This window comes from Vespa crabro, chromosome 7 (genome assembly GCF_910589235.1).
Source record: "Vespa crabro chromosome 7, iyVesCrab1.2, whole genome shotgun sequence".
NCBI lineage: Eukaryota > Metazoa > Arthropoda > Insecta > Hymenoptera > Vespidae > Vespa > Vespa crabro.
This window is the reverse complement of record NC_060961.1, coordinates 8,172,202-8,192,915: the sequence shown is the minus strand read 5'-3', so window position 1 is coordinate 8,192,915 and position 20,714 is coordinate 8,172,202. Positions and strand designations below refer to the sequence as shown.

At 29.7% G+C, this 20,714-nt stretch overlaps 2 protein-coding genes across 2 annotated transcripts; both read left to right on the top strand.

Annotated features, from left to right (window-relative positions):
* The first annotated feature begins 4,098 nt into the window (after positions 1 to 4,098).
* Positions 4,099 to 6,955, top strand: LOC124425640. Its single transcript, XM_046966217.1, has 8 exons — positions 4,099 to 4,280; positions 4,384 to 4,513; positions 4,724 to 4,790; positions 5,049 to 5,219; positions 5,332 to 5,503; positions 5,879 to 6,301; positions 6,475 to 6,619; positions 6,872 to 6,955. Exons 1-8 carry the CDS (start codon positions 4,099 to 4,101, stop codon positions 6,953 to 6,955), a joined length of 1,374 nt encoding a protein of 457 aa, XP_046822173.1.
* Positions 6,956 to 8,563: 1,608 nt separating this feature from the next.
* Positions 8,564 to 20,526, top strand: LOC124425639 (hydrocephalus-inducing protein-like). Its single transcript, XM_046966215.1, has 32 exons — positions 8,564 to 8,860; positions 9,236 to 9,336; positions 9,442 to 9,568; positions 9,639 to 9,749; positions 9,868 to 10,110; positions 10,203 to 10,423; positions 10,514 to 10,774; positions 10,873 to 11,118; positions 11,215 to 11,515; positions 11,764 to 12,018; positions 12,207 to 12,534; positions 12,608 to 12,886; positions 12,974 to 13,209; positions 13,311 to 13,598; positions 13,667 to 13,997; positions 14,072 to 14,300; positions 14,460 to 14,684; positions 15,164 to 15,468; positions 15,547 to 15,706; positions 15,800 to 15,995; positions 16,079 to 16,312; positions 16,410 to 16,573; positions 16,652 to 16,856; positions 17,000 to 17,571; positions 17,636 to 17,771; positions 18,041 to 18,331; positions 18,625 to 18,963; positions 19,053 to 19,286; positions 19,467 to 19,694; positions 19,873 to 20,018; positions 20,108 to 20,291; positions 20,377 to 20,526. The coding sequence occupies exons 1-32, from the start codon at positions 8,564 to 8,566 to the stop codon at positions 20,524 to 20,526; spliced, it is 7,623 nt and encodes a 2,540-aa protein (XP_046822171.1).
* Positions 20,527 to 20,714: the final 188 nt, after the last annotated feature.

Sequence of the window (20,714 nt, the reverse complement as noted above, 5' to 3'; positions counted from 1 at the left end):
TACACCAGACTTACATGTTCAAAAAGGACAAATCGTATCATCGATTACGTTAGTATACTGTACTAAGCTTTAAAAAAATTTATATGTCATTATTGAATCATTTGTTGTTTCTATCAGTTCTAAGTTTCAAATGTATCCACTCTTTACCAATTTGGAACCCGATGAGACAAAAATCGTTCATTGCAAAATATGTTGGAATCAGTAAGCCATTGATAATAAATTTTCTATAATTTATTATTTATATTATAATAAATATTATTATTATTATATTATATACATCATACGATTAGGAATGAAACAATACAGGAAGATTGGTACCTATTTGGACGTACACAAGGTCAAACTAAACGAGAGCTATTTGGTTTGAGTAGTTTTAAGGCTACGTTCGTAGAACCGCATGTCGTATTTAGCAAAAAGAATTTAACAATGCGCATCGATATCTCTCCTTATGGAAACGAATATCATCAAATAGGTGAACCATTTGATTTTATTTCTTTTCTTTTCCTCCTTCCCCCTCTTCTACCCCTATCCCCGTCTTGATATTTCTATCATGCTTAATGTTTACAATAATTTAATAGTACAATACTTCGTTTGTTAGATGAGGTCATGGTGACGAATAAATCAGGCGTGGATTTGAATATTCAGCTCACAATCGATCATCCATTCTATGTGATAAACGAAATAGAACAATTTAAAGAGGGAATGAAGATTTTGTTGGCCGATCAAGCTACTATAAAAGTTTATGTAAAATTTGTACCGGATATGAAGACCGATAATCTTTATTCGAAGATTTATCGAGGTGTACTAATATTCGAGTACAACGAAAATCCCATAAAGGTGATTTAAATCTTGAAAAAAAATCCTTTACCAATAAGAACTAATAAATCTAAAGCTTATCGATATATTATTTTAGAATAAAATTAAATGTAAAGGATCAGTTAATTATCCAAATCTTATATTGAGTTCGCACGAGGTAAAGATGTATTGCGAAAAAGGTTGCAGCGAAGAGTATGTCTTAACATTAACGAATAATGGATCTATGCCGGTGATATACAAATTTGTCTGGCTCGAAGAAACAATTAATATCATACGTGATATTGAGGTTGGTATATGTAATACAAAAGGAACATAATATAATAATTATTGTGGTATAGATAATATAACGTAATATGGTATAATATAGTATAATGATGTATAGTAAAGTATGTAATATAATATAGTAGTCAATATATATTTATATATATATAGTAATTAATAAATAGTAACTGTTATTAGTTACTATGTAGTAACGACTAAATTATTTTTAGGAGTCAACAAAAATTCTAAATACCGTTGAAGTATTAAAAAAATTAAAATCCTGGCAATGTAACAATCGTTCAAGAAACCAGCAGGTCGATGCTGATGATGCACCATCGGAGTTCTTGATAACACCTATGAACAGTCAGTCCCATGAAAATATAATTTTTATTTTATTTGTTAGTTATATTATGATTAAAAACAAATCGAAGAAGCTTCGTTCCTCATTAGCACCTACATCGAACGAAGTAGAAATGCAAAGAACTTATTACACGGATTCCGAGCTAGAGAAAACTCAAAACAAATCTTCAAAATCTGAGGAGCCTGATACTCTACAAGAGATAAAGAAGTTGTTAATGAGTATAGTCGACATGCCTACAACTGATGATTCTGATATCGACGTTCTAAAAGTGATCGGCTACAAGCCTCGTTTCGTTGAACCCATCAACGAGGTACTTTTTTTCTTTTTAATTTTTTTTCTGTTTTTCTTTTTTTCTTTTTTGTCAGAGATATTCACTTAAAAAAATCTTTTAAACATCACTTTCAGAAAGCTTATTTGCTTCAAGATCACAATTAATGACTTTTTTAATTAAGCGTAGCTCATCATCGTCGGTACATAATATAACGAAACCCAGTCGTGAAAGTTTTTTAACTCGTATATACATACGTATATACGCACGCATGTACATACATATATGTATTAAATTCGTACGTAGATAAACACGAAATACGACGGACAATTTTAAACAGTGTGAAATTAATTTCACGTGCAGATACTTGACATAGTACAGAACGAAGGCATAGTACTTCCCTATACATCGCAAAACGTACATTTTGGCTTTCATGGATTCGAACGTATAGAAGTAGATGTTATAGCTGCTTGCGAGATCGTTTGTGGACCAACCGAGATGATTCAAGTAGACGCGAAGGCTGATACTGTAAGATATTCAGTGGACAAATACGTTATAGATTTGGGTCAACAGGTAAATCGATTAGTTTTATTTGGATCGAACTAAAAACTTTTATTTTCTTTTTTGATTTTCTTTCTATTTTTTCTGTTCCTTTTTTTGTTTGTTTGTTTATTTTCTTTCCCCGAATAGCTTTTCTGTGAAACTTACAATACCCATTTCAATCTAATCAACGAATGTAACATTCCCTTTACTTATACAATATTGGAAAATGATGATACCATCGTACAATCATCATTCGATTTAAATCGATTAACGATCGTACCACGGGAAGGTAAGGTCGAACCTAAATCATCAATAAATATTAGTTTGAACTATCGACCGATCTATCTTGGACCATTCAACGTTGAATTTCGATTAAAGGTAAAATCAATAAGCTTTTGAAACAACTCCCTATTAAATACTTTGATCGTAACTATTTCCAGATAGCACATCTTGTACCACTCGTTATGTCCGTGACGGGAGTCGGTATTTATCCGCAAATATTCCTCGATCTGCCTTTAATGATTGACACCGATAAGTGTCCATCGGAATTAGGCTATCAGGCACTTAGGTCGTTATTTATGGAATTTATCGCTGATGTAAAAGAACACTTTTTAAAAATATACATATATATGTATATAATTACTCACAACGATTATATTTATGTTAGAGAGATATTGCATATTCCGAAGAAAATGATGATAATTTGATTGATAACGAATGGACTATGGTGTCAATCGATGAGACTCTTCCGAGTATAATAGACATAAATATGGCATTTGAAAGAATTTTAACAAGTAAATTCATAAAAGAAAATCTTTACGTTTTATCGAAGCACAATACACCCCCTCCAAGATCAGCAATCCCAGAAATGTTCTCCATGAAATATATCATTGGTAATTGTTATAAGCTGATGTTCTGACTAAAGTTTCATTAAAAAGAAATGGCATTTAAATATCATGTTTTTTTTAAATCATTCGTTCAATAGACCTAGGTAACGTGATTATTGGCCTTACTACTTATTTTTCCACAATGTTGAGTAATTACGGTCCAAAGATCGCAGAAGTCAGAATGAAAAATTCAGAAAATAAAAAGTGTGCATCGATTAATTCCGACATTGTAATAGAATTTAAAAAGAAGGTTAAATTACTAGTAGGTCATTCTGTTCTCTTACATATCATTTGTAGTCCTACCTTGGCAAAATATACCGAACGTTACACAACGTTGGAACATATTATCCGTTTCGAGGTAAAATGACAAAACATTATTTTTTTAATTTATTTATCAATTACTACAATACTTGTTAAAATTATTTAATTATATATATATTATATAATAGGTGATCCATGGTTGTATCATTCCGGTGATTATAAAAGGAGTCATAACTTATCCTTACATCACCGTCGACAAAAAACAATTAGATTTCGACAAAGTTATGATTGGCGAATGTTCGATGATGTATTTGACAATGAAGAACGAGTAATAATATAAAAGTTAATCTACGCGAGATTAGAAATAACATAACTATTCATTTTCAGAGGTTTAATCGATTGCGAATGGAAGATAGAAATATCAATGAAACAGGCCAAAAAAAAGAACTACTGTCCATTCTCTGTACATCAAGAGTATGACACTTATCCGGCAGGTCATTCAAGTATTATAAAAGTTTATTTCAAACCACGAGAACCGGTTAGTTCAGCCTCGTTTGCGCTCTCTCTCTCTCTCTCTCTCTCTCTCTCTCTCTCTCTCACACACATCACTTTATCGATCCTTTTATCTCTACAGTATTAATAATCACCATTAATAACCCTAATAGTGCCGCGTAAATGGTAAATTAAACGTCATCGTTAAAATGGGTTTGGAACTTCAAACGATAGCTTTAACTGGTCACGGAATGGAACGTAAATTAAATGTAAATGAATCTTTTATCACATTTTTACCAACTGTACCATATATGGAAATCCAAGAACGTGAATTTACGATCGAAAATAATTGCGAATATCCAATAGAATTTTTTTGGCATCATCTCGATAAGTGAGAATCAATTTTTTTTACAATATAACATCCAATAAGATTAATTACGTTTTTTTTCGTTCTTTTTGTAATTAGGTGATATGAAACTTATAATGATTTTTAGTCAATTCATACACGAAGATCGCATTGCTAAGATACTTACTCGCTATTACGATGTTGAGGAAATCCTCTTACCACTTAGGAAACTTGCAGAAGGGATCCCAGCTATATTAATTGAATTCTATAATGATTTAGTCAATGAGATAATCAAAGAACAAAAATCTGACGAGATAAATGACATAGAGGAAGAAGAAGAAGAAGAGGAAGAAGAAGGCGAAGAAGAAGGTATATATGTATATGTATATGTATATATTCATACTCCTGTGCATATGAATAAGTCATACATACTAATGTATAATAATGATTTTTTTCTGTGAAACGATCAACAAGTTCTAAATAAAGAGATCGATAAGAGTACGACGATCACAAAGAAAAAAAAGAAGCAAGTAAACTCACAGTTAGGTGATTTAGGTTTGAAATTGAAACTTCGTAAAGTATCTAATTTGAAAAAAAAACAATCATCATTGAACAGTTCTGTTACTTCATGGGACACAAAAAGAGATCATGCATCGATGATCAATGATGAATTATTCTTATCATCGGCTAAAATTGATCCAATGAAAATTGAAAAATTGCTTCTTGGTAAAAAAAAAGAAAAAAGATAAAATATGTAATATTTCTTATTATATATTTATATATTTTATTAAATTGTAATGATGTGTTTTCAAGATCACATAAGTAATTTGCATAAAGATCCAAATTTTCATGAGATAATGAGGGATCCAATAAAATGTTTGTTCGATGAACTCGAACTCCAATCCACGTTGACAGAAAAGTTAGAAGAATTAGTGGAACCAGAAAAAAAAGTTTGCATTATCTTTCACGGTGCACCTTTTACAGGTATATATATATATATATATATATAAATATTTAATGGTGAAACTCAGTAACGCAACAGCTTAGAAACGTTAAATTTGTACTTATGTGTAATTGTGTGATAATAATTTTCTAGCTTACCAGGAAACGGCATGCAGAAGTGCCAGAGCATTAGGAATTCCCGTGCTTTCTATAGACACGGCTATTTTAGAAATAGCAGCTTTCAGTAAGAGCGAGTGTTCGGTCAAACTTAGACAAGCTATCAATGAAACTTATCAGAATTATACTACCAAATTTTCTGAATACAAGTTAGTTTGCATTTTTTGAAAGAAACGAATTATGATAATTTGTAAAAATAATTATATACTAAGTGATCCATAGTTGTATCATTCCGGGTATAATTATATTTATTATTATTATTTAGGAATAACTTGGAAAAAAGTTAAAATAAAAATGAGCAAATGAAATAAAATTATTTTGAATTAATTTAGAAAAATTCGAATAGAAAATTAGAGAATTTAAAAATTTCCAAATAAATAAAAATAATTGAGAAATAATTTAAGGAAATTATATTTTAAACATAATTTTCTTTTCATTTAATCATTCGTAGAGATAACTTTCTTCGAATAATTAGTCTGTTATCAAATAAATTTCTTTTTTTTTTATATGTTCATTTCTAAAAGAAGTCAAATTCTTGCTGAAAAATTGGAAACGACGCGTACGCAAAAGTCACAATCTTCGCGAAAGAAAAAACAATCTGGTGAAACACCAAGAACAATGGAAACACCGAGATCCGAAAAACGTGACGAAGATTTAAGAGATGAAGAAAGATTTTTACGTTGGACCGACGAGCCTGATCCTTTTGAATCGTACAACAAATTATCACTCAATGAGGAAACATTAATTTCAATGGATGTTTTCAGTCAATACGAACATAAATTACAAGCTATTAAATTATTGGAAAAAATTCTTTCAAAAACGGTAATCACTGATCCCGTAAAGGATAAAACAAGCTTTCGAGAAAGTGACAAAAGTAGTAAAAAAAAACAAAAAAGTAATTTTTTCGAAATTGATTCGGATATATTATCTGAAGCGTTAAGGGAAAGGTAACGTAGTACTTTAAATTACATTTTTTTATTTTATTTTTCTTTTCTTTTCTCGATCGTTCCTTCATTATTGAAAATCGCTTAAGCTATGTTTTTTTTTAATTTTTCTCTTTAATTTCTATATCATTTCTTTTCAAATTTAATATTTTTTAATTATTTTTATTTTAATTCAGATTATCTGAACAAGATTTCGAAAAAGGTTTCATTTTGCAAACTCTCCGTAATTGTTTCATTTGCGACGAGATCAAAACTTTAAATATTTTACTCGATGTCATCGGTCATGTAGAATTTTTTCTTTTCATTACCTTTTACAATTCCGTAGACATTTGTAATTGGAAAATTAATGAGTTAAAACGATTAAAAGGTAAGTTTTCTTCCATATTATTGAGAAATAATATTTGAAGGAAATTAAAATATTTTTCTTTTTTATTTCTTTTATATATATATATATATATATAAATATATATTTTATATATATATATATATACATATATATATAAATATATACATATATATAATATATATACATAGACGAGAAAATAGCCAAGAATACTGCAAAGAAAATTCAAGAGATCGATGAGATGTCACTGTCCGATTACGATCAACTTTCCGAGGAAGATAAAAATATATATCTTGAAGCAATCTTGCCAATAAAGAAACAAGAAGCAATGTTAAGGAAAGCACAATTATCTGAGAAATTGGACGCAAGAAAAAGAAAAAAAGTTCATTCGTTCAACATTCATTTAAAAAAAAAATAATGATAATAATAATAATTCCAGCATTTAAAAAAAAGTCGATTTAGTTACAATTTTAAATTATCGTTCCAGAAAAAATTACAAATGAATATTATCGAATCAAAGACTAAAAATAAAAAAGGAAAATTAATAACAACCAAAAATAAACTTCCAGCTTTAATTAATAAAAATGAAAAAGAATCGAAAGTGATTTCTAGTAAGGGAAATACTGCTCGTAAAAAAAAGGATCATGATAGTCCCAAATTAAGTAATTCTAATATATTATTTAATTATCTAATATATAATTTTCTTAAAATTAAATTAATTAATTGTCATATTTAAAATAGTGTATATAGTTTTTCTTTTACTTCCCACAGAAAAGGAAATTTTATCGAAAGAAATGTTAGAGATCAATAAGATCACGGAGGAATATCGAAACAATCTGAAAAACATAGAATATATAATAAAAAATGTTTATTCCACTCGAAAGATCGCTGCAAGTATTTTTTTTATTTTTTTTTTTTCGTTTTTAAATAGAAAAGAAAATTAAACTTCTACAATTTTCTAAAATATGTTCATGTTCACTCTCTTCAGAACTCACAGAATAAAGTATCAAGAACAGGCAAGTCAAAAGAAAAAATGGAGACAACTGTAAAGGTAGGTTTTATGGCGAGTCGAAAGTTCCTATGTGATTTGGAAAATCTATTACTTTTCTTTTTTTTTTTTCTTTTTCTTTTTATCTTTCCTAAGCTAATTTTAAGAACAAGTAACATTGAAGTTTTACAATCTGAAAAAACAAAATTAACTTAAACAATCTCGAAAGAGAATAAGTAATTTTAAAAATTAACTAGTAGTATCTTTTGACCCACTTTTTACATGTTTAATAAAAATGATATTTTTATAACCGAAAAAAAATATGTTTAGAAAACAGATAATTTTCACATTTGGTATATACGAGCGAGCGATCCTTGGAACGATGAGATGAACAACGTAGTGATTTCTCAAATCGAACGAAACGATTTGATTAAAAATGCTTTACGTGAGTAAAAAAAAAAGAAAACAAACAAAAGATATAATAAAATAGAAAAGAAATATAATCAAATAGAATTTTTTTTTATATATAGAAAGAAGGAACATTGAAAAGGTACATTCGGAATCTAAAATCTATTCCATTCTCAGTTACAAAGGTTTCGAAGTACCAAGCATGGTTGAAAAAAATGGTAAAAAAAAGTCTATAAAACACGACGATTAAATCACTCGTTCAATCGTCGACGTGAAAATGAAAATATATAATTAACGGAATTACAAAGACTACTTATTCTGTTTCTGATTAGATACGTTCGAGTTGGTCTCAATTGCGACTTTACACGAAGAGCCAACGACCGAATCCATTAGTAATCACGCGATGAAAGAACCTTCTCGAGAAACAATAACAACAAAAGCAACAGCAGCAACAACAACAACAACGAATATTGATGAAAATCTAGTGTACATAGAAAGTAAACAACGAAAGAAAAATAAAACGAAAATGTCGATAAACAATGTCGACAAAACTATCACGAATATTTCTACGATCGAAAGTGAACTTTTAAATTCTAACAACGTCAGATTCTATCACGAGGAAATAGTTAAACCACGATTAATTTTACAATCTAACGAAAAAAAACGATTCAAGCTTCGATATTGTCCTATAGAAATGGGAGATCATCGACAAAGTTATACTTTCTCGATAGTCGACAATCCTCACACTACATATCATATCGAAGTTAATGGAATTGCGTCGATACCGAGACTTGATATGAATCCTTACATAATTTTTGAAAAAGTAAAAATAAAAAAAAAAATTTTTATCATTTACATACAAAAAAGATAGCATGCAAAAGATAGTTGTATAGTTTCATGACGGGTCAAAAATTTTTTAAGTATTTTTTAAAATCATTTATTATTTTTTCTTCGAGACATTTCTAAGACTAATTTCTTTCTTCTTTTTTTTTTGTTAGATTATAAAACTACAAGCCTAATTGTTAAAAAGTCACAAAAAAGTGTAATTGATTTTTAAAATCATTTAGAAACTATTGATATTTTAGAAACTATATGACAATCTTTCATATATTGAACTTCTCGACCACTCTGTCTACAATACAATTTCATTAAGCTTTGTTTATAATTAATTTATAATTAAATTCATTTATTATTGAAGATAATGGAGAAGAAAATAGATGAAACAAACGAACCTTCGTTTATTTTGGATGATGGTATATTCGATTTTGGATCTTTGGTATTACTCAAAAAAGAAAAAAGGTTTATTACACATTTCGTTCGTTTCTTTTCCTTTTTTTTTCTTTTTTTTTGTTTCTTATTTATTTTATAAAAATTATCTTCATTTTTATGATTTTATCTTGACAGATCATATCATTCTGCAGTGAAATTCACTTTAAGGAATATAACACCAATAGAGGCAGAAGTATCGTTATGTTTTAATGATAGCAATGCAAATGAATTTAATGTTCAACCAGAAACATTGATTATTCCTGTATGTTATATATGTCTTTAGTATTTCGGTATTCATAAATTATTTTTTATTAATTATCACGTCGATATAGCCCTACGAGAATAGGAAGGTGACCATATCAGCCGAGATCAATAAACTCGGTCCATTTTATAACAAATTATATATTTGTACAAAAAATAATCCACGGATCGATATGATCGAAGTAAGTTATTATTTTTGTTAACGAAAAAACAAAAATAATAATAGTAGAAAAGAAAGCATCTCTCGGAGATATTTATTTTGGTTCCTTTTCTTGTTTTCTCTTTTTTTGGCAAATTTAGTTACGATGTTACGGCATCAAATTGGAGGTTGAACTCGATGAGAAACAATTATCTTTTGGACGTGTACTTCTCTACAGAAAGGTAGATCATTTTACTACCATTCGAAATAGATCCACAGTACCGATATTCTGGCGTATCGAATGTAAAGAACCTTTCGAGGCGCAAATAACATTTAACCCAAAAGAAAACCTTCTATTACCTTTAAAAGAACAAAGGATCGAATTTTCCTACGATGCCAGCACGGTGAGCATTAATCATTTCTCCTCTACAATTATTCTCTGTTGTTTTCAATTTAACTCTCATACATTGTTATTCATCATAATTAACAATTATAGATAGGTATTATAGAAAAAAAAATGGATTTTCAAATATTTCTGCACGAGGACGATGAAGATCCTGTTAATACCGACATTATTACAATTTTTGCTGAGACATACGACGTATTGGTTGACATAAATTATGCCAATCCGATCGATTTAAAATTTGTCAAAGTCGACCATCCTGTCAATGCACATTTCGATATAAAAAATCGTGGAAATTACGAAATTCAATACACGTTAGTGATGAATTATTTCGTCGAAAAAAAACCACAAAAATATCCAAGGATTATTAAATAAGAAAAATTAATGTTATGACAATCTTTCAGTATCAATTTCAACGACAACGCAAAGCTAAACAATAACGTTGCCAGACCTACAAACGTGAAAAAAAATCTTGAGATTAATCCAGTTATCGGTACGATACAGCCACAGAAAACAATTACGGTGGAAATGACGTTTTTACCAAAAAATGAGATCCATTTGATGGAAGCACCGATATTGATCTGTCACATTCTCGATCCTAATCAACAACCGATGATTGTAGCAGAACTTCCTTTGACCGTTTCCCTTCAAGCTTATTATAACAGGTACGGTATATACTGATTTGAAAAAATATATTATTCAAGAATAATTTTACATTTTACTTATATTCAACTTAAATTTATTTATTATCCCTTTCTCGAAGATTCAATATAAATCCTTATTCTGAAATAAATTTCGGCATGATCCCGATTTGCACTAAAAAGATCATGAATCTCGATATCGAAAATACAGGAGTCGTCAAGTTTCATTATATAATACACATTCCAGCAAAATCAATGTTTTTGCCTGTTAGTGTAATAAAAGAAGAACGAACAAAGAAATTAAATACCGGAAGGGACACAGAAATCTTGAGTAAAAGGGAAAAGAAATCGATGAAAACTGAAAAAACGTGATATATACAAAAAAGAAATTTTCACCTTCCAATAAATATCAATCGTTTTAATAAAATTACTTACTAAAATTACTTACGTATATTATTCAACAGAGACATGAATGTTAAGAGCACGTTAAATATTGGTCCATTCACATTAATGAAAATAGAGGCTGACGTCGATGCCGGACAGACCGATACTATAGTAATCGAATGTTACCCGGAAATAGTTGGCTCTCAAGAAGAACAAATTATTGTTTTTGTTCCGGATACTGTTATGGAATACAAAGATGGGAAAAAATTAGTTCTGCGCGTTGAGTCTTCCATTCCATTGATCGATTTCACGAATTTAGATAATATGTTTCGAAGCAATCATATTGTTGATAACATAGAAGACTTTCTATGTCCCAAAGAGGTAAAATTTATCGCAAATTAATTAAAAAAAAAAAAAATAATAATCGTGTCTGTGAATAGACACGCACATTGAGTCAGTATTGTCCCATGATTATTTTAACATAAATTATTTCATACATTTATCGTTATTACTATTATTATTATTATTATTATAATTATTATTATTATTATTATTATTATTATTATTATTATTATTATTATTATTATTATTATTATTAGTATTATTATTATTACATTACATCGAAATAGATCGGTGCTCACACAGTGTTCGCACGTCAACCAAAGTGCCTCCATTTTCGTCGCGTCACTATGTCAAACGCATACACGACTTGTTTCGAGGTCCACAATAGAGGTATCATACCTGCTGACATAATAGTCAAAGCTTTCGTGAAAAGGCCTTCGAACGTGAAAGCTACAACTTTCATTGTGGAACCACAAAAGGAACGGATACCAGCTCATAGTTATAAAAGGATCAACATCACTTTCTCTCCTGCGTTGATCGAAGTACTTCGCAACATTTTCTTTTAATTATTTTGTTTGTTTTATTATTTATTTCTTTTTTTTCCCATGAAGCTTTCTCACTTTCTCTCTCTCTCTCTCTCTCTCTCTCTCTCTCTCTCTCTCTCTCTCTCTCTCTCTCTGCAATTAGGTCATAAGAAAAAAGATAATTTCCTTCTACCATGTCGTTTCAGACCTATTATGGGTATTTAGAGATCTCGTTAAACTTGCCAGTTCATATAAATACAGAAAAATTGATGATTGACCTAATCGGTGAAGCCTGCGTGCCGGAAATAACAATAACGGAACCAACAATCGGTGGTGTACATGATAGACCAATCATAAGATTTCATCGTACACTCGTAGAAGAAACGAGTATTGAAAAATTTTCTTTTGAAAATATCGGATTTGTTAAAGCAAATGTTATCGTTGAAATTTATGATGATCCCAATAGTATCTTCAGCTTCTCAGCTACTCCCGATACTCAGACTCTTCTACGTACAACGGATTATGAGGACGATGGTGAGAAAACTTTTCATAAAATTTATTTTCACTATAAGATATAATATTGAAATTCTAATATTTTTTGTTTAAGTTCGAGACAAAAGATGCTTCACCGTTGTTATTCGTATGATGCCACAAGATGTTGCAAGTTTCGAAGTTATGTTTTCACCAAAATATATTGGAAAGTATACAGGTCGTATACGTCTTTTTATCGTTGATAATCCTTATGACAATTTAACGATCGATCTCGAAGGTGAGAGCTTCCTCGAATCGATCGTACTTCAGGATTTAGAGTTTCTTAACTTCATGTCTAACAATCGTCGAGAATTGAACTCGAAGAAAAATAAATTATCTTCTAGTTCGTTAACAGGTGATAGACACTGAATGAAAAAAGAAACAGTAACGATAAGAAAATTATACGTTAATCGTATGATATAACTTAAAATATATTTTTTAGATACAACACCACCTGTATTTCTCTCTTATAAATTGGATTACGGTACATGTCAGATCAACAAAATGTATAAAAGAACATTCAAGATCGTGAATAAAACTTTGGATCGATGTTTTCGTTTTCAATGGACCGCTCATCCCAACGTAGTTTTCGAACCATCGATTGGACATCTTCAACATTCAACGAGCAAACAAGTTACCGCTACTTTGCTCGAATCTGAACCTAAGAGACATGATGTAGTAAGTTTGTAGAAAATAGATTGAACGTGTTTCTAATAAAAAGAAGGAAAAAGAAAAAAAAAAAAAGATCAACAAGGAAAACGTGACGATATTATATTCAGACCAGACTAGAGTGTGTCGTTTCGCAAATCGAAATTTCGAATTACACGGGGGAAAATTCTTGGGACGATAGGCAAACCATCGTACGTTGGGAGAAAATCGATATCGCCGATAGCAATAAAGAGGACAGTTTATCGAAAAAGAACGTAGAACCAACTAACGAGCCAGAACATGCTACAATACCTGGGACAACTAGATGTATACTTCTGTTAATAAACGCAATAATAGGATTTTCAGAATATTCTTGTTCGACGACTTCGATTGATTTCAAGGACACACTTATGTTCCAAGTAACAACGTAAATTAATTTCTCTTTTTTTTTTTAACATTAAAAATTTTATTATTCTAATTTACTTAGAAACGTGAATATACGTTCACCTTATCGAATCCAAGCGACGTTAATACAGATTATGTTTGGATGATAAATATGGATGAAGAATATCCAAAACGAATATCAGGGAGTACGATACGACTCAGCGAAAAATCGAAATCTTGTGAATTTCGATCTCGGTCAGGATCGAAATCATCACGAGGAGTTCTTTACCCAACTGAAAAGAATGATAATAATAATTTACGTTTACATCGTTGTAAACCACTTCCTAGTCATGGTGAGAGAAACAGATTTTTCTTTAAGATTACGACTTTTATGAGTCAAATAGAGATTGCAAAAAGTCTATCAAATCAGAAACGTCTGATAAAAGAGACGATTTTTCTTTTCCTCTTTTTTCTTCTTCTTCTTCTTCTTCTTCTTTTTATTTCCTAGAACCTTTCTTGGACATAAAACCACGTCCGTGTACCTGCAAAGAGTCAGATCTTTATAGCAGCACAGCCTGCCTGACGGATCGAAGTACCGACAGTTGGCTCGAAGGCGAGGATCTACCATTCGAGATAGTTCCACGAAGTGGGACAATGCTACCCGGAGAATCTCTAGAATGTACCCTAACATTTTTACCTAGAGATGTATTTGATTACAAAGCCTATCTTAATTGCAAGTATGTCTTTTGATATAATTGATCAATAAATTCTCAGAATTTAACTCAAAAATATTAAACGCGTACGATCACGATAAATAACGGAGTATACTCTGTAAAAATATTTCATCGTTCTGATCAAATAATTACGATAATAATTAACTTCAATATTATTTACAGAATAGAAAATCTTAATCCAAAGTTAACAGAATTAGTGATCCCTATCAAAGCAAGAAGTATACTTCCTTATTGTCACTTTGATGTACCTGAAAGTGATTACATATCAAGTGGCAAACGTGATCGAAAATTACCAGGACCTATCGGGTACTCAATGACCGACGTGATTGTAGAAAACATTAGAGTGATCGAATTGAATGTGATCGGTATTGGTAATGTTCACACGAAGTAAGAACGATATTAACTTTTTAAAAATATGATACTAATACATATAAGACTGTTATTTATTGAATTAACATTTTTAAACATTATTAATTGATATTTTATAATAAATTAATCACTATTTAAAATAAAATATCAGTACGTAATATAAGTGATTGGTATTACAACGATTAATAAAAAAACTGTCAGTATGTTAATTAAAATATTTGTATATATAATAATCTATTGGTATTTTAAATAGATGGTCAGTATTTGTAATAAACCCGGGTACAACTCTGACAATTAATTATTTACATATTTTATGCGAATAAATTTTATTTGATATTTTATTGTAAATATTGATCAAAATATTTATGTGTGTGTGTGTGTGTGTGTATGTACTGATCATTTATTTAAAAATATGTACTTATTAATTAATAAACATAGTGACCAAATAAATAGAACTATATTTCTAATAAAATATATTCGATGTTTTTATTTTTCAGACGATTTCCTATGATAAATCCTACGGCCGATAATTATCATTTTTCTTGGAAAAATCATACTCCTTATTCCATCAACGAGGTCACCAATTTTCAATGTTTAGTATCGGAAGGTGTTGCAGAACGTGGGAAACAAACTGAAATGGCATTCACATTTTTATCAACTGACGTTGGCACTTTCGAATCCTTTTGGATGTTCTCGATCAAAAAATATGATCTAAAATGTTTGTTTCTTTTTGTTGCTATAGTTAAGGAACCTGTAGTATACTGCACGAGGCCTTATTTAAAAATGAAACCTACTCTTCTGGGTCAGTAAAAAAATCGTAGAAATAAATTTTTCTTATTATTGCATTTCCGTTTTGTAGAATTTATTTTTTATTAAATAGACCTCGAAGTACAAGATTCCGTGAGTATTATCAATAAAGAAAATTTTGATATTTCTTTTAAAATATCAGAAGGAAGTCTCTACTCCGAAGGACATTATCAAAATATTATAGTGACACCAATGAACGGTGTTCTTAAAGCGAATGACGAGCAAACGTTTTGGTGAGAAAATATAAATAAAAGAAAACAAAAAAAAACAAAATTGTTAATAATTCTTACGCATGTGCATAAAAATCATGCATATGAAACTTTCAGGATTAATTATAAACCAAAGTTAGTAGGAGAGTTTCATTTCTCTGTCCAATGTATCCTAAAATTCTTAAGAAATCCACTTATATTTTTTATAACCACCACAACTTATGACATAATGCCTTGCATCACGTACATTAACAAGAAGGATGAAGATATCAGATTGTTGGATCATCAAGATAATATTATCGACTTCGGCAAAGTAAAACGACGAAACTTTTATGATGAATATATATATATATATAAAATAGAAACTATTTGCTAATATTCTTAAATATGATATAGATAATACCCAAAAGATCTAATATCATTAGATTCAAAATAATCAATTCAGGCAATGTAACATTTTACTATACATGGGATCTTGGTATGACACCAGAGATTATCAGTATGAATGCGTATGTAATATCTATATCTGAAAGGAAAGGTCACGTTACAAGCGAATCCCATACAACTTGTTGTCTAACTTTGATGGCTAAACGAAAAATGTTTATAAAAAATCATTGTGTTATTCTAAAGGTAACTTTATTATAACTTGATTTTACATATTGAACGATACGAATTTTAATATTTTTGGGTGGATATTTTATTTCTTTATCTTTTTTCCTTTTCATAGATCTCGAAAGGTCCAACTTATCGGTTAATTTTAAAAGCAATTGCGTGTAAAGCTCCTATAGAATTTAGCTTTCGTCAATACAATTTTGGTCCCTGTTACGTGCGAGAATCATCACCTTATCAAACCGAATTGCGCGTGAGCAATACTGGGAACAAGCCTCTCATGTGAGAACATTGATTTCTTTGACAATGATATTACACTCTATTCGAGAACACAAAGATCAATGAATTTTTTACCCATAGATTGGAATGTAAGTTCGAGGAACGACCACACATGTCGATTAATTTGAATGAATTATCTCAAATTCTGGCAGGCAAATCCAGCATAAGTATTCCTATCAAATTTCGACCTATGCAGGAAATTAATTACGAAGAAATCTTAACGTTTCTGATCAATTCGGCTGTCGAGGAAAATGTTAAGATCACTGGCGAAGGAATCAGTTACAAAGTAAGAGCTCACAATTTAAAAAAAAAACTTAGAATTATAATATTGTATAAAAAAAAGGGTTGAATCCAAACGTTTAATTTTTTTTTATATATATATAAATTTACTGTACTATTCGATTAAAATATATTCAAATAAAAATATAGATTCGTCTGGTGAATTCACATGATAAAATAATCGAATTGGGTAATGTACCGGTACATAAGACGTTGATAAAAAAAGTACCTGTAATTAACGAGGGTCGAGCACCGGTTGATTTGAAATTCGATCTAATGAGCAATTTATTGCAAGACAAAAGATATGTAGAAAAAATACCCACGTGTATCCCAAAATCGTACGAGGAAATCATAAAATATCAGGAATATGTATCCATGTTAAAAAGCAAAATATTTAACGAGGATGATAAAAATCTTCGAATGGATATGACATATGCTGCTCAAGCTCTGATAATTGAACCATCCAATATGACGCAAGTTCGAACGAACGAAAAGATAGATTTGACGATCAAATTCAAAGCAACGTCTAGGATAAACATGTTTACTCAACAAATCGGAGCTATGGTCGACTCGACCATTTTCTCTCTATTTATACTTCGTGGTAGTTGCGTTGGACCAGAGTTTCGTTTAGACAAAACGTACATCGCATTTGGTACCGTCATTCAAGGTTGTATCAGTGAAACTAAATTGATTTTGATGAATATTGGCGAAGTAGGAGGAAAGTAAGTTATCCTGAAACAAACTAACGTCAAACTCGATAATAAAAATATTTTTAACTTCTACAAGGTTTACATGGGACACGTCGAATTTGCCGATCGATTTTAAAATTTCACCTAAATCCGGTTACTCTTCTCCCGGCACTAACGTTCATTTTATCGTGAAATTTGAACCGATTCACGAAAGAAATGTAATTGAAGGATACGTGAGTACAATTAAATCTGTCGTCAAAGTATATATAGTGTATTTCAAGTAACAATCACCACGATTTTTCAGACACTTTAGATAGTAATGGTAATAGTGTTAATTAATTTATTGGCCATCAAATACTGATAAGTTTTTATTTAAAGCATTTTTTATCTTCAATCATTACTTATATATATATATATATATATATATATATATATATATATATATATATATCTTGAATTTAGTACATACCTACTTAATAAATAAGTAAAAAATACGCTTCAGGCAGAAAACGTGATAGAAAAGCTTGACACATTGAAAATAAAAATAACTGGTGCTTGTAAAAAATTACCGGATCCGATTGAAACATTATCTTTTAAGACTTTTGTTCGTTCGAAAGAATCCAAATCCATAAACGTCTTTAACGATACTGTATTACCGTGGAAATTAAAGCCAGAAATATCTGGAGAACATTTTTACGTCGACAATATTCTCAATATTCCTCCGGAAGAGTCTACTTCCTGTACCGTCATTTATCAGCCACTTGTTATGAATACCGAAGACAATCTTCATAAGGTAAACGAACGTGCTATAGTACCTTAGTAGACTAAAATAGATGGAACAATAATGAACTATGCAATGTGAATATGCGAAGTATTTTCTACGAATTAATATAATATAATATAATATAATATTGTATTATATAATAATAATAATAATAATAATAATAATAATAATAATAATAATAATAATAATAATAATAGTAATAGTAATAATAATAATAATAATAATAATAGCATCTGACAAAATATATAATAATAATAATAATAATAAATGTGTCCAGTTAATATCAAAAACAAATGTTTTAGGGAATATTGTTGATAAAATTACCAGACAACAAAATACCTTTGTTATACTCTTTACATGGACTCAGCTTACCTCCACAAGCTATATCCACGATTGTACGTCAGTTTCCTGCAAAAATGAAATATACAGAATTATTGCCCGTGTATAATTGGAAAAACAGACATCAACAATTTAAATGTATAATAGAAACTATAGGAGAAAAGAAATTGTATTTACAGGGCTCTAATAATATTCCAATATTCAGTTTTACTGGCGATAACAATATTAATGTACCGTCAAATAATCAACGCGACTATCGTGCTATTTTTCATTCTTATAAAGAATCATACTTTCAGTTCAAGGTAAAAAATCAAGAATTATTAATATATATGTATTTTCTATGAGTATGTGCCTTAATTTATTTTTAAAAAATATTTCTTTATATTAACAGATCACGTTTATCAATGAGGATGGAGAGTATCAATTTTATGAGGTACAATACACCATAACAAAACCGGAAGTCATCGAATCGATCAAATTAATTACGGACGTACGTTCGTCCGCATGTCACACGTTGCAACTTTATAATCCATTAGAGAATATCCCTGTAACATTTACATTTAATTGTCGTCATCCAGCAATCACCATTTATGACATACCTATAACCGTGTCACCATTATCGAACGTTAGTTAGAACGATGATTCGTTTGATATCACAGATAAATCTATATTATTAAAGATTTAATTGATTCGACTTTTATCTTTAATTAAATATTATAATCTTAATTAAAATACAATAATATATTTATAATGTGCTATAATATAAAAATACAATAATATAATAATATATTTAATTAAATATTAGGGATTTATTACGATCAATTATAATCCGATATTGACGTCCGAAGAAATGATTGAAAAACTTGATATAAATTGTCAAGAACTTGGATGTTTCCCATATGAATTACGATTAACGGCGTTACTTCCGGCTGCAGAAAAAACTACGCATGTCACGGCGACATTAGGAAATACTGTGAAATTTTCACTTTCAATAAGAAACTTTACTTTGAAGAAAGCAGACTTTGTCATTGAAGTTAGTTAATGAAAATTTTAATTTAAAGAAAAAAAAGAAAAAAGAAAAAGAAAAAGAAAATGAAAATAGAAAAGGAAAAAAAATTAAATTTTAGAATAAATATAAATTTACTGAACGTATAAGTAAAATAGAAGAATAAGAAAAAAAAGTTCACATTATATTTGCATATTTAATGCAGGTAAACAACGATAGTTTTATTTGTCCTAAAAAGATTGAATTGGAAAGATTGGAAAAAGGTTCGATCGACGTCATTTACGAGCCGCACGATATCGAAAATATTACGACCATTTTAACAGCCACTTCAAAAACGGCGGGCATTTTTACGTAAGAAAAGGCGGGAAAAATGTGTGATTTAATGTTTTACAAAATGAATATTATATCGTAATCGCATAATGTCTCAACCCTTGTATTAGATATCCCATAATTGGTACTTATTCATTACCAAAACCTCAAGGCCCATACACGATGACAGCGAATTCACCAGTTATGATCAAATTTAAAAATATTTTCGAAGAAACAAAAACATTCGAATTCCTCGCGAACAGTAATTTAGATTTCGAGATTAAACCAACATCACAAGATATTAATCCGAAACAGGTTTGTGTATTGTAACCTTCCAAAATAATACCGATCGTTTATTGATATTTATATTATTTATAATATAATTATTTATTATTTTAAGGAGATTAATGTGATAGTGAATTTACGACATACGGACGAAACTGAATTTTATGAAAAGTGTCCAGTAACGGGTAAACTTTCTGTGCATTGCACAGATCCTAGACTCTCTCATGTGATTTGGATATATTATTTAAGAGGAATTATCGAATAAACGAAATACAATTTATGTTTATAAGAGAAAATTTTTTTTATATTATCAAATAATTATCGTAGTCTTTCAAATCCCAATCGCATTGAATGGTTTACTCGATAAAAGAGAAGATTTTTAAACATTACAACGCATATATTACATACATATATACGTACATATATCGAAGAGGCGAATGTATAAAGCAACAG

Bases quoted from the DNA above. Each gene is read 5' to 3' on its own strand.
- LOC124425640 (XM_046966217.1), top strand. From the start codon at position 4,099: ATGGGTTTGGAACTTCAAACGATAGCTTTAACTGGTCACGGAATGGAA. The intron at 4,791-5,048 runs GTTTGAAATTGA...TGTGTTTTCAAG, and splicing joins CTCACAGTTAGGTGATTTAG to ATCACATAAGTAATTTGCAT. The intron at 6,620-6,871 runs GTAGACATTTGT...AGAAAATTCAAG, and splicing joins TCATTACCTTTTACAATTCC to AGATCGATGAGATGTCACTG.
- LOC124425639 (XM_046966215.1), top strand. From the start codon at position 8,564: ATGTCGATAAACAATGTCGACAAAACTATCACGAATATTTCTACGATC. The intron at 12,019-12,206 runs GTACTTCGCAAC...ATGTCGTTTCAG, and splicing joins TCTCTCCTGCGTTGATCGAA to ACCTATTATGGGTATTTAGA. The intron at 14,301-14,459 runs GTATGTCTTTTG...TATTATTTACAG, and splicing joins AAAGCCTATCTTAATTGCAA to AATAGAAAATCTTAATCCAA.